The sequence below is a fragment of the Periophthalmus magnuspinnatus genome, chromosome 15 (genome assembly GCF_009829125.3).
Source record: "Periophthalmus magnuspinnatus isolate fPerMag1 chromosome 15, fPerMag1.2.pri, whole genome shotgun sequence".
NCBI classification, from domain to species: domain Eukaryota; kingdom Metazoa; phylum Chordata; class Actinopteri; order Gobiiformes; family Gobiidae; genus Periophthalmus; species Periophthalmus magnuspinnatus.
This window is the reverse complement of record NC_047140.1, coordinates 153,558-168,033: the sequence shown is the minus strand read 5'-3', so window position 1 is coordinate 168,033 and position 14,476 is coordinate 153,558. Positions and strand designations below refer to the sequence as shown.

The following is a 14,476-nucleotide window of genomic DNA, read 5'->3' as shown; positions in this document are numbered from 1 at the left end:
TCATGGCTAACAGACTGTTAGTCTTGAGATATAGAGATATATATATATATATATATATATATATATATACACTGCCATAATACTTTCATAATACTAATATTTAAGTCTGACGACTCCAGAAATTCGATCATAATAAGATTGATATGCATGTAAACATCACTGTCACATGTAGTATTATTATATTTGATCATGTCTGTGCAATTCCTCAGTCATCCAGGTCTGATCCATAGTAAAAGCTTAATAGTAATAGTTAAATCTGTTAACTAGACAGGCTGTCCAGTTGACAGATTTAACTTTGTTTTTTGATTTGATCATGATGAATTATAGTTTACATCAGATGCCGTCCGAGAGGGAACCTTGTTTAAATGACACGTAAATATGTAACTCTGATGTGAGCAATGTGATTACATTCTTTTACTTTACTTTTTTACTGTTTAAATGCCTCTCCTCTGATTGGCTCACAAGTCTCTCTTCTCCTCTGATTGGCTCACAGAGATGTCCATCACCTGCTCCGTCTGCTCCGCCCTCTGGGGTATGTGTGCGGGTGATGCCATGGCAATGCCCGTGCACTGGTTCTACCAAGTGGACAACATTAAGTCCCAGTTTGGGTCTTGGATCTCGGACTTCAGAGCCCCCAAAGAGACCCACCCCTCCAGCATCATGAGCCTGTCTAACCCAGGTTAGAACTATAGTGCTATGAAAAAGTATTTGCCCCTTCCTGATTTCTTACTTTTTTGCACGTGTGTCACATTTAACTGTTTCAGATCATAAAAAAAACAAAATAAATATTAAACAAAGATAACCCAAGTAAACATAAAATGCAGTTTTTGTGTGATGATTTTATTTGTTAAGGGAAAAATATTATCCTGTGTGAAAAAGTAATGGCTCCCCTTGTTAAATGATGAGGTAACTGTGATTAATCGATATTATTGTGGAAAGCTGAGTTCAATTTCATGACCACATCCAGGCCTGATTGGTGCCAGTCCTTTCAAATCTAGGGATCACTTAAATAGAACCTTTCTGACAAGGTAAAGTAAGCCATATTGAACCCAAGACATCGAAAGAAATTCAGGAGCAGTTACGAAAGTAATTGACATGTCTCAGTCTGGAAAAGGTTACAAAGCCGTTTCTAAATCATTGGGACTCCAGTGAACCACGGTGAGAGCCATTATCCACAAATGGAGAGAGCATGGTACAGTGGTGAACCTTCCCAGGAGTGGCCAGCCTACAAAAATTACCCCAAGAGCACAGCGACGACTGTTCCAAGAGGTCACAAAGGAAACCAGAACAACATCTAAACAATTGCAGACCTCACGTGCCTCAGTAGAGGTCAGCATTCATGACTCAACCTTGAGAAAGAGAGTAGGCAAAAATGGCAAGCATGGTGAGTTCCAAGGCCAAAGCCACTGCTGACAAAAAAGAACATAAAGGCTTGTCTTACTTTTGCCAAAAAAATATCTTGATGATCCCCAAAGCTTTTGGGAAAATATTCTGTGGACTGATGAAACAAAAGTTGAACTTTGTGGAAGGAGTGCATCCCCTTACATCTGGCGTAAAATAAACACAGCATTTGATAAAAAGAACATCATGCCAACAGTGAAACATGGTGGTGGTAGTATCATGGGCTGCGTCAGGACCTGGACGACTTACGGTTATTGAAAGAACCATGAACTCTCCTCTCTACCAACAAATCCTGAAGGAGAATGTCCGGCCATCAGTTCCTAACCTCAAGCTGAAGCACACTTGGTTTTTGCAGCAGGATAATGATCCAAAGCACACCAGCTAGTCTGCTTCTGAATGACTTAAAAAAAAAAAAAAAAAAAATGAGGGTTTTGGAGTAGCCTAGTCAAAGTCCAGACGTGAACCCATTAGAGATACTGTGGCAGTAAGAGGCAGTTCATGCTCGAAAACCCTCCAGTGTGGCTGATTTAAAACAATTTTCCAAAGAAAAGTTGGTCAAAATTCCTCCACAGCGATGTAAAATACAGTTATCACAAATCCTTGACTGCAGTTGTTGTTGCTAAGGGTGGTTCAACCAGTTATTAGGTTTAGGGACAATTACATTTTCACATGGGCCATGTAGGTTCAGATGGATTTTTTCCCGCCATAAATAAAATCAGCACTTAAAACTGCATTTTGTGTTTACTTGTGAGTTATCTTTGTCTAATATTTAAGTTTGCTTGATTTGAAATGGCTTAGAGTTACAAAGGTGCAGGAAAAAGTATGAAATCGGTAAGGGTGCAAATGCTTTTTGACAACACTGTGGATAGCTAACCCGCTAGCCGCCGCGTTCCAATCAGGAAGTGAGCATGTGCACCATTTAGCTCCACTGACTCTGGCTCCAATTCAGTCTCTGTGTAAAAACTGTTGCTGTCAGACTCGTCATTCTCACCTTAAAATGTTGCTATTAACCCACTCTACGTGATCCTCCGGTTTTTATTTGACTATTTTTGTCCAGACCAATCAGGTGCCTTCTTTTGCTTCCGCTAGGTTTTATTGACAGTGTTGCTAAGTGACCACTCCCTGCTAAACTAGTGGTGTGGGCAGTACCTTCAATAGCTTCACACCTGATTGGCTCTTTTGGTTGCTATGATAGTTGCAGTCAGAATTCCAAATATGGAACTTGGCTCCAGATTAGCCACTGTAACTGCTAACCTCGATGAGCTTCATTTGGAGACGGCACACTCACTCAGTCCACTTCTTTATACAGACTATGGTCAGAAGCTAGTCGGGCTGATCCTGGTCTAGACATGGTCCAGTACTGGATTGGTCTTGGATTAGGCTTGATTTAGTGCAGTTCTATACCCGTTTTAGTCTTGCTTTAATCCTAGTTCTGACCTGGTTTTTATGTTTTCAGCAGGGAGCGGCCGAACCTCCATTTTGTCTCAGAAAGAGCCGGAGGTGATCGGGACCCTCATCCTCCACGATAAGCTGCACCTGTGGAGAGACCCAAGCGGAACTGTGCACTACCACCAAGGTCTGGAGCTTCAGTCCTGGTTTAGTCCTGGTTCAGTTCTGCTTCAGTCTTGATTTAGACCTGGTTTAGTCCTGGTTCAGTCCTGGTTCAGTTGTGGTTTAGTCCTGGTTTAGTCCTGGTTCAGTCCTGGTTCTGTCCTGGTTCAGTCCTAGTTCTGTCCTGTTCTCAGGTCTGGATGCAGGAGATAACACTTTAAACGTGCTGGTGTCTCTTCGGGCCGCTCTAAGTCTGGTCCAGACTCGGTTCAAGGACTGTTCTGGTCCTGAAGCTCGGGCTGTCGTTCTGAAGGACTACGTGGACTTCATGACCACCCCAGTGTCTCACCGGGACTCTTACGCCGAGTCCTGGCACCGGGACTTCTTCAAGGACTGGAGTATGGACAGACCCACCTCACCTGAGCAGGTAACACTAATATTACGACTACTACTGCTACTACGATCTCTGAAACCTCCTCTACATTGGATCCTCCTGGAGAATGACTGGTCACAGTTTATGGTCTGGGGCATAGATGGACAGGAGCCAACTTCCTCTGTTCTAGATCCTGAGTTTTGCCGAGGCTCGGAGTTGCAGAAAGTTGAAAACTTGTACGGACTCACAGCTTGACTCCATCGGCTGCTTACCCATGATCCTCCCCTTCGTGCTGCTGTCCGCGTCGGCCAATCAGGAGACAGCAGTGAGTCCCTCTGTCTCTGCCTGATCCGTACTCACATTCACTCTGTCATCTCTGGACTGTACTTGCATCCATATTGTCTCGTCAGGTGCGCGCAGCGGTGGAGATGGTGACGCTGACCCACCCGCACCCAAATGCACTCCAAACGGTGGCACTGTATGCCAAAACACTACATGCCGTGGTGGGCGGGGCCTGTCTGCAGGTACAGTCTGAGTGCGCTCTGAAGGCTCTCGGCCAATGGGAAATCAGCGTTAGCTACAGCAAGGAAGCCCAGAGGTGAACCAGGACTGATCCAGAATTGAACCAGGACTGAACCAGGACTGAACCAGGACTGAACCAGGATGACTCTGGTCATGTGCAGGTTTCCTGTGGGCTCTGAACAGAGGCTGAGGGTTCATCAGAGGGCAGTGGGAGAGCTGGGCCTAGCCTGCTACAGCTCAGGTGAGTGTGGACCCTGTAGAGTCTCTACTTTAGTTCACATTTAATCCTGGCTTAGTTCTTAATCCTGACTCTGCGTGTGTAGGAGCCCTGAGCAGCCTGTTCCACCTGGCCCATGAGTTCCACGACAATCCAGTAGGGGGCATTCTCACCAACACCAACTGTGGAGGTCAGAGTTATAACTGTTTCTATTAAACAAGTAGTACGTTTATGTTCAATGCGTACAGGTCATTACAAAGATATCAGATATGATTTGCATTGAACTATGCCAGGCTTCTAATTTCACTAAGATCATTATATTCAAGATGTGACATAAACAGGCATAATCCTGTTTCCAAGTTTGGACATTTTTTAGGTTTAAAATTTTACTTCCTTGTTGTAAATCATGACATCACAGTAGAGAATACCATAACTGTTATCTAGCAGCCATGTGGTACACTGGGCCACTGTGTTTATTATCTGACAGAATTCTCCCAGTGTGATGTCATCAATGTGACATCATCAGTGTGGGACTCCCGACTTCCTGTTCTTCACAAACTGCGTCATGATTTAAATATAAATTATAGTTTTACCTGATTCTGTCAAATCAGATAAAACTACAATTTTACACAAAGAGGTTTATCCTCAAGATGAAGGAGAAATGAGAGAATTGTGTTACTTGTGTATTTTTATTGAAGAGAAAATAACTTCCACTGGACTCCGATGTAAAAAAGATTAATTGTGACCCTGTTACAGTTCTCGAACATAGACATGTGGAGCCAAAGCATACAACTCTGCTGAATGCAGAATGTAGCAGTCTCTTTTAGTGATTGTCTAACTCAGCCTCTTGCAGGAGAGGAGGCAAATCTTCATAATGGGCCAGTCCAGTGTACTTGTCTTAGTTTTGACTCTCACTTGACCATCCCAGTCTTGTCTGGGGTTATTTGGACCACTTTACCTGTGACCCAGGAAATGCATGGGGAAGAGTTGTCAACGATGATCACAATGTCTCCTATGGCAAAGTTGCATGTTGGACGAGTCCATTTCTGCCACTCTTCTCTCGTCCACCGCTTCCAGAATATGTCAGACATATACTGAATTTGTTTCCATCTTTTCCTGGCATAGAGATCCCGTCTATCAAACAGTCCAGGAGGCAGGGTGGGTGTGGTCTGGAGGTGGTTGGGTGTAAGCACCTCAAGATCGTTTGGGTCACTGGATGCCTTAGTTATCCATCGACTATTGATAATGGCTTCTTCCCCACATAGCAGAGTGTACAGGCCGTCTTCGTCCAGTGTCAGCAGTTTCAGAGTTGCACTCATGATTTTCTTTATGGACTTAATTAATCTCTTCTAAACACCTCCGTCGTGAGAACCAGTGGGAGGGTTGAAGATCCATTGTTGTGTTGTTGAAGCCAATCATCAATCTTGGAGACATTCCTTTCTTCCATGGATCTCCTGAGCTCCTGTTCAGCATTGTCCGAGCAGAGGATCTTTATTTGGCCTCTTTTAGCTATAAAGTGATGAAGAGAGGGATAAATTAGTAAGTTATAAGTAGTCCACTCCTGTCTTAGTAAATGGAGGGTCGTCTGGCAGGGCTCTGTCTCTAAAAAGGTCGGCCATTTGTTGTTGTCCTGCAACTCCTTGTGCACATCTACAGACTATGCATCTTGAGAGAATCTTTCTTATTGCTGAGTTGGTACCAGGAATCCAATACTTAGTTCTCAACTTAGACAGTGCGTGATTGCGACCGCAGTGAGCCAGATTCTTGTGTATTTCTCTGATGATAAGTCTTGTAACATGAAGATCTTTGTTCAATATTGATGGACGTTTTGACTCTTCAGGTAATGCAGCTCTGCTGAGCCTTTCTCCAACCCTGAGAATGTCCTTTTTGATTACTGGATTCAGCTTGAAAACACTACCACTTCTTTTTATGCCTTGACCTTGTCTGATAGCAGCAAGCTCCATTGAAAAAACTTTGCTTGGCAGTAGCGAATAATCACTTCCTCAGTTGCTGTGAGGTCATCCATTGTTAACTTGGTTTGAAACAGGTTTTCCTTGAAGCTGTTTATTTCCTTTCCAACTTCAGCTTGAGTTTTAGTAGTAGTAGTAGCAGTAGTAGTGCTGTATCCAAAACGTGGCTTTGCATAAAGTTCTCTGCCTTAATTCCCCTTGATGCGAAATCTGCAGGGTTATGTGAGGTATTGACGTACCTCCACTGATTTGGATGGGAACACTTCAGGATAACATCTACACGATTAGCAACGAAAGTATGGAATCTACTTGTATTACGAATGTATTTAAGAATCTTGGTATTGTCTGACTATAAAACTGATATCTGGAGTGGTAGATGTACAGTCCCTGACAAAAGTATTGTCGCTTATCCATTTTGTAGAAACAAAAGCTTATAACCTGACTTTAAATCAATCGATTGGTTTTTAGAAATGTCTCATATGAAAGCTAAAACCCTCCCAAATTATGCTCAGTATACTAAAATAAATTTGCTTCACTGAAGAAAGATTGATCATTTAATGAACATTTAATGAACACAGAAAGGTCAGATTTTGGCAAGGCAAAAGTCTTGTCGCCTTGTCATATGATGCACCCAATCCTAGATTACAGCCTCACCTGTGATCAGTTACTGATCAATCAATTAGTGGGTGTGTATATAAAGAACCCCAGCACACCAGACCTTCACATCAACTGCAACTTGACCTCTGATAACATGCCTAAGATCCACCCTGAGACCAAAGCGTTAATTATTAAGAGGCTGAAGACCAGATCCACTGCTGAGGTGGCTGACACCTTCAATGTGTCTCAGCGTCAAGTACAAAGAATAAGAAAAAGATCTGAAAAGACTGGAGATGTTTTTGACAAGCCCAGGTCCGGCAGACCCCGCAAGACAACTGCTCGGGAGGACCGTTTGTTGATTCGAAAATCCAAGGCCAGCCCCTTTTCCACTGCAGCAGAGCTCCACCAGGCCTGGTCACCTCAAGTCCCTGTGTCAACCAGAACAGTTTGTAGAATGTCTCGAAATGGCCTCCATGGTCGAATCAGTGCACAGAAACCAGCACTAAACAAAAGGCAATTAAAAAAACGTGTCGCATTTGCCAAGGCCCACAGTCTGCTAAAAGGATGGATACTGGAAAAGTGGCAGAAGGTGGATTTCTCAGATGAATCCTCGGTTGAATTACATCACAGCCACTGCAAATATCGCAAGAGACCTACTGGAGCCCGCATGGATCCAAGATTCACCCAGAAAACAGTTAAGTTTGGTGGCGGAAAAATCATGGTCTGGGGTTACATACAGTATGGGGGTGTGCGAGACATTTGCAGGGTGGAAGGCAATATCAATAGACTAAAATATCAAGAAGTATTAGCTACCTCTTACATTCCCAACCATAAAAGGGGTCAAATTTTGCAGCAGGATGGTGCTCCATCGCATAATTCTATCTCTACATCAAAGTTCCTCAAGGTGAAGAAGATCAAGGTGCTCCAGGACTGGCCAGCCCAGTCACCAGACATGAACATCATTGAGCATGTCTGGGGTAGAATGAAAGAGGAAGCATGGAAGGCAAAACCAAAGAATCTTGATGAACTCTGGGAGGCATGTAAGATTGCTTTCTTTGCTATTCCTGATGACTTCATCAACAAATTGTATGAATCATTGTCGAACCGCATGGATGCAGTCCTTCAAGCTCATGGAAGTCATACAAGATATTAAATATGGATCTCACAGTACCACGACTTAATTCACTGACGTTATGCAACATATTTTTGTATTTGAAGTAAATTTATTTGTTCAATTTTCTGTAGGCGACAAAACGTTTGTCTTGCCAAAATCGGATCTTTCTGTGTTCATTAAATGATCAATCTTTCTTCAGTGAAGCAAATTTATTTTAGTATATTGAGCATAATTTGGGAGGGTTTTAGCTTTCATATGAGATATTTCTAAGACCAATTGATTAATTTAAAGTCAGGTTATAAGCTTCTACAAAATGGATAAGCGACAAGACTTTTGTCAGCGACTGTAGTTCGGATCTCAATGCTTTGTCCTTGCAAGCTGCCATAGTGGCTGCAGTCAGTTCCATGCACGGGACTGTCATGAGTTTCAGTGGGGCCACTCTTGCCTTTCCTAACACAAATGAACAGTGGACATGGTGACTGCTGTTTCTTTGTAACAAGTAACTAACTGTCCCGTAGCCTTCTTCACTAGCATCGACAAAGTGATGCAGCTGGTTGCAGACTGCCTCACCAAAGCCCACAGGCTTAAAACATTTTGGGACACTAATGTTCTCCAGTTGGTGACGCTGATTCTTCCAATCAAACCATTTATGAGCAGGATCATCTGGTATGACAACATTCCAGCCAATTTTCCGTATGCAAAGTTGCAGAATCTTCTTTGCCTGAAGGGTAACTGTGCTAGGATCCCCAATGGATCATAAACTGAACTAACAATGGATAAGATGTTTAGCCTGGTGGGAGCTTTGTCTGACAATATGATCCTGAACCTGAAGGTGTCAGACTGAATGCACCAATGAACTCCCAAAGCTCTTTCAATGGGAAGTACATCCTGATCCAGATCAAGGTCTTTAACTTCTGTTGCTCTCTCATCTTCTGACAGCAGACAGCACTGCTCTGTTGTTGCTTATCCACTTTGTGAGTCTGAATCCACCTATTTGACATACTGCTCTCAAGTTGTGGTATAGCTGCACAACTTCCAACCAGAGGGCACAGAGTTTAGACATCCATGTATAAAATGTGGAGCACTGTGTCAACTGCTTGACTGTTGAACTGATCTCTGTTGTCTTCAGCGCATTTGCGCATGGCAAAGCTGGCGCAACTTGCTGACAAAGTAGCACCAAACAGGTTTACCACCATTTTGTACTCAACCATTTCTGGAGTGATGTCACCAGATGTCTACTACAGAAGGTCAGAGTCTTCATCAGGCCCCTTGACCTGGTGGAACATTGCCTCTATGCCCGTCTTAAGGGCTACTTCCTCTTGTCTGAATCTGATAATGACACCGATAAGAGTACTTGTAAGATTTTGTCCCTGTAATAGCTTTTGATTTAACGTCCTGGTACGAGGCTCCATAGTCAAACACTACTCTGAGTTTGTGCTTCTTGGGGTGATAGACCCCATGATGTGGCGGGTACCAGACCTTACCATCAGCGCGACTGAGATCTTTCTTGGGTACTTTAACAGCATATCCTTTTTCAATAATGTTCATGAACATTGAGTATTCTGTGTGGAATGAGGAATTTTTCAAAAACGTCTGCTTTAAGTTCATAGCATGTTTCTCAGCCACTTTGCAGTTGTTACGCATTTGAACGTATTTGTTTCTCAGTGGCAGGGAGATGCTGTAAGTTCCTTCCACAAGGGCGGCTAACTGTTTAACCAGGTCAAGAAACTGCATGTCCTCTCTTGACATTTCCTGCTCCTCATCATTTCCACATTCAGGGAAGTCACTCTTAAACTGCTGACTCAAGAGCTTCTCAAGTGTGCTTACTGAAATGTGATTAACTGAAACCTGTATCAGTCCACTTGTTGCACCTTGAGAAGCTTTTCCTTTGAGGACCTGCCAAGGTTCAATAGCTTTAGGTGCATTAGTTCCAATAAGGAAACCAATCTTAGCATCAATCTTGGAGATAGACACTTGTTGAAGGTAGGGCCACTTGTTCACGTAATGTTGTGAAGGAATGTTTTCAGTGGATGCTGGAATGTGACTGTGACTATACATGTCTGGCAGTTCCAGAAAGTCATTGATGTCTAAACTGCTCACTTCCAATCCAGACACAATTTAACTACTGTTGACTCTTTCTTCTCCCATAGTTTTTAATAAAAGGTTTGTGTTTATACCGGCGAGACTAAACTCTTGCATTAACTCTTCGGTACAGAAGCAGGCAGTACTTCCAGGGTCGAGGAAAGTGTGAGTTTGCATCAACTTTTTTCCTCTTTTGGATTTGACTTGAACTGGTACTATAGCCAAGATGTGCTCTATGTCTTCTACATTATGAGCTGATGTATCCATTCCCATAAATCCATTCACAGACACATCCTACTGTGCTACACTTAAAGACTAATCTTTAAGTGTAGCACAGTAGGCTGTGTCTGTGAGCAAACCTGGCAACTCATTTTCCCCTTGCATGAGTTACTCATGTGTCCTTGTTTTAGGCAACTGAAGCACAGACCTTTAGTTCACAAGAAGTCAGCCTTTTCTTTATGAAGGGATTTCTTCATCTTCTTGCACTGTTCCATTACATGCTCGGCACCATGACAAAAGAGACAGGGCTTAGAAAATGCACAAACCTGCTTGCTAGTAGCTTTACTCTTTGCTTATCTTCTTGGTTACTAGTGATAGTTGCTGCTGTAGTGAAGCCTCTTTGTTAGTACTTCTCCTTAGCAACCTGTCATCCACTTGATCTTTGACTTGGTTCCTAGCTGCACCATCCTTAATGTCTCCATACAGTGGGTGCAAAGCTTCTTTGGCTTGCTTATTGACAAAATTCACAAGGTCTTCAAACTTGGCTCTGCATTGTTCCCACTCATGTATTCCACATGCAAATGTTCTCCAGCTTTCTCTCAGTTTGTATAGAAGCTTGGCAATGATAGCACGCATGTTAGCTGTGTCCATGTATTCCACATTCCTCATCATATTACAACATCTTGTGAGATAGAGGCAAAAAGTGTGGAGAGATTCTCCGTCATCTGACTTGAGGGTGGGCTAGCTCAGAGCTTTGTTGATGTATGCCACTGAAATCTTGTAGGCATTTCCAGTGTTCTACCAATAGTTTCTTGGCTTCATTATACCTATGTGTGGGATCCATGTGTACTCCTAATCAACTCCCGTGGCTGTCCACTTGTGTACTGCTCCAGGTATTACAATCTGTTGTTGTTACTTTCAGTCTTGTCCTCCATACCATGTTCAAAAAGTCGATACTCCAACGCATCAACGTTAAACACAGGAATGTTCTCAGGTGGCAAGGTTGCAGACTTTTGCTGTTTCGTTAGTACTAGTACTTATTGTTAACGTTCTGCAATCCATCTCCTATCTGTGATAGTCTAGTTTTGGCAACACTTGTTCTTGGTGCACTTTGGAGGGTGTTAATATGCTGTGCATGTCTTTGTTGTGTGAGGGGTTGACTCACTCGGTGACTGGTTGAGAGCTGGCAACTTTCGATCTGTGCGTGATTCAGCATACACGTTCATTCCATCATGAATGCTTTGGCGTCGCATTCTTCAAATTCACTGAGAATCTTGAGCTTCACCTCATTTTCTGCCAGTGCTGTTTGTATTTCTAGCTCCTTCTTTTCTCTTTTGAGTTTACCTTCCGTTTCCTCCAGCATTTGTTTCTGTTTCAAAGAAGATTCCTTGATAAGCAGTGTACCTCGCTCTATCTCAGCTTTCAGATGAGTAGACAAAGCTCCTGATGCACGAGATGAGTGAAAGTGAAGATGCCTTGGAGCTCTTTGAGAATGATGCATTGGAAATGCTGTCTGATGATTGCAAAATGTCCTTTGATGTATGCAATACAATCTCTTTAATCCGAGTGTAGGCTGTTTCAGCAAAGGTCCTAAATTTTCTAGCCTTAGGCTCAAAGCAGGATTCTTGATCATGTTCATATCATATTGATGGAGCAAAATCCTCCATCAACTGTTTAATTTCCTCTAGGCAGGAATCATCTTCATTTTCCGTTAATTGGTGCACTTGCGTCACTGTGCTGTGTTAGCTTAGCTAGCTTAGCTTTCCTTAGGTTAATAGCACAATGTAGCCTTTCCTCGTGTGCCCTGAGTTCAACTTTAACAACCTTAGTATCTGCAAGAATGCCTGGGTTATCTTCATCCAACTTAATTCTTCCAGTTAGCAGGTAGCTTGGCTAATAGCTCACTTAACTGCATCGCATTGTCAAAGTACCATTTTACTCACGTTCTTTACAATTGCAGCGACTCCAGTTCCTTTTCTTGTTGCCTCAAATCCATCCACAAATGTCCATTGATCCACAATGAGCTGGTTTTCTTACAATGTGTGGCTGTGTGTAGCTTATCCATATAAATCAAATATTAATGTAAAACAGCACTTATTAACATTAAAATATTAAGACTCTAAATTTGCATGTATTACTAAACACAAACCAAACTTGGCTCTCACAAACTGCATTTTAAATAGAACCCAGGACAAACATGAGTCATTACAGAGACACGAGCCATAGCCTAGGGCCTGGAGGTTCTAATCTGTGTTCTGGTTCTAGTTCTCTGGATTCTTTGGTTCTGGTTCTCTGATTCTCCTGTTCAGATTCCCTAATTCTCTGGTTCTGGTTCTGATTCCTTGATCACCTGGCTCTGATTCCCTGGTTCCAATTCTCTGGTTCTGATTCCCTGATTCTCTGGTTCTGATTCTCACGTTCTGATTTTCTTCTTCTGATTGTCTGGTTCTGATTCCCTGATTCTCTGGTTCTGATTCCTGGATTCTGATTCTCTGGTTCTGATTCCCTGACTCTCTGGTTCTGATACCTTGGTTCTGATTCCCTGATTCTTTGTTCTGTGATTTTTTGGTTCTGATCCTCTGATTCTCTGGTTATGATTCTCTGATTCTCTGGTTCTGGTTATGATTCTCTGATTCTCTGATTCTGAGTATTATTTTTTGACTCTGATTTCCTGATTCTGATTGATTCTCTGGTTCTGATTCTTTTGTTCTGATTTGCTGGTTCTCTGGTTGTTGTGGTTCTTCAGGGGAGAACTGCAGCCGTGGGGCCGCGCTTGGAGCTCTGCTTTGGGCTTCAGCCGCTCACAGAGATCGCACCCTCCCCCAGAGCTGGACCACAGCCATGAGAGACGCACGCGACCTGGTACCAAGGATCATACAGGGACTGGACCTGGACTGAACCAGGACTGAACCAGGACTAGCTTAGTGGAATGTTGTTTACAGAAAAATCTCATGTTTGTTTTTATTTCTGATATTTCTTTAATGAATGATTTTTTAAATTTGAATAAATGTAATGAATGAACTTGTGTCTGGGTGTCATCTCTGGAGTAGACCTGGTCTCTGGTTCAGTCCTGGTTTAGACCTGGTTTAGACTTGGTTCAGACCTGATTTAGTCCTGCACAGTAAATTTTCCATTGTGAAATTAACACTTACAGAGTACAATTTCTCTCTGTTTCTGAGTGTATTTGGTTTTTATCTGTACAGAGTAAGATTTACTCTAGCTTCAGAATAGAAATATTCTCTGTCAATTTTACTCTTTCAGAGTAAGCAGATGACACTGAGCAGTGTTTTCAGAATTTTACTCTAGCGGAGTATTTATTCTACCCAGAGGAAATAATACTAAAAGCAGTGTTTATTGTTTACTCTCTTGCAGTGCTAATAATGACACTTATTAAGAGGTTTTTAATCTCAATGGGACTTTCCTGGTTAAATAAAGGTTGAATAAATAAAATAAATTAACTTTTATTAATGATCTGGGTTCACAGTAAATAACAATATTTGATCATTTACAACTACAACTAGCATTAATTATTCACTGTTTTATTGTTGTAAATATTTATTTGGTTCCCCAGAAGCACGTGACCCCAGTCCCAAGCTAGAGCGTGGCAGACTTAAAGCCAACTTAAACATGCCTAGTTAATCACAGGACCATTGTGACCATTATTGTTACTGCTGTTAGTGTTGCCAGTATTGTTTTGTGCTTTTTCCCTCCCTCGCCTGGCTGATCCTGGAGGTGGGCGGAGTTCCTGGCTCCTCTCGCGCGCACCTGCATCCTATCAGCGCAATCAACGCCACCTGCCGTGGATAAGAGGAGCCAGGACAAGACAGTCGGTGCCAGATCGTCTGCATGTCAAACATTCCTGCTCCCTGGACCATCCCAGCTCCTCTGCATCTGGCTCTGCTCCTGACCCCGTGTTCCTGCTCCGGTATTGTACGTCTTGTCTCCACCACCTTGTCTCGTCCTGCACCCCGGCTAGCACCTCGCCTCCCGCTCTGGTTCCCGCTCCCTGCCTCCGTTGCTCTTGGCTCTGTCCCTGTTCCTGTCTCCCGCTCCAGTACTGGTTACTCCCTGTTCCTGTCCCTGCTCCCCGCGACGCATTCCCGCACTCTGGCTCACACCCGGCACCTCGCTCCTCGCCGGTCTAACCTGTACTTGTCTGACATTTAGGTCGTATTCACACTAGCACTGGTTAGTACGCTTTAATCCAACTTGAATTTGGTTAGGTGTGAATGCGCAATCGAACTCTGATACGGTCCAAAAAAGCGAACTCTGGTCCGCCAAAAAACCTAGGTCTCGCTCCGGTTGAAGTGAACTCTGGTACGGTTCGAATGCATATGTGAACGCCAAGCGGACCACAGGCCGCTCCAAAGACAGGAAGCGGATTACATGCAGAGCATTCTGGGTAAATAAAGCCAAAACAAACACGGGTG

At 43.1% G+C, this 14,476-nt stretch overlaps 1 protein-coding gene across 1 annotated transcript; it reads left to right on the top strand.

Moving 5' to 3' along the window:
* Nucleotides 1-2,895: 2,895 nt before the first annotated feature.
* On the top strand, nt 2,896-12,944 carry LOC117382730 (uncharacterized). Its single transcript, XM_033979961.2, has 7 exons — nt 2,896-2,977; nt 3,147-3,379; nt 3,516-3,650; nt 3,736-3,923; nt 4,009-4,088; nt 4,171-4,254; nt 12,793-12,944. Exons 2-7 carry the CDS (start codon nt 3,281-3,283, stop codon nt 12,942-12,944), a joined length of 738 nt encoding a protein of 245 aa, XP_033835852.2. The 5' UTR covers nt 2,896-2,977; nt 3,147-3,280.
* The last annotated feature ends 1,532 nt before the right edge of the window (nt 12,945-14,476 follow it).

Coding starts and splice junctions, on each gene's coding strand:
- LOC117382730 (XM_033979961.2), top strand. CDS start 3,281: ATGACCACCCCAGTGTCTCACCGGGACTCTTACGCCGAGTCCTGGCAC. Junction 3,380..3,515: donor GACCCACCTCACCTGAGCAG/GTAACACTAATA, acceptor CCTCTGTTCTAG/ATCCTGAGTTTTGCCGAGGC. Junction 3,651..3,735: donor CGGCCAATCAGGAGACAGCA/GTGAGTCCCTCT, acceptor TTGTCTCGTCAG/GTGCGCGCAGCGGTGGAGAT.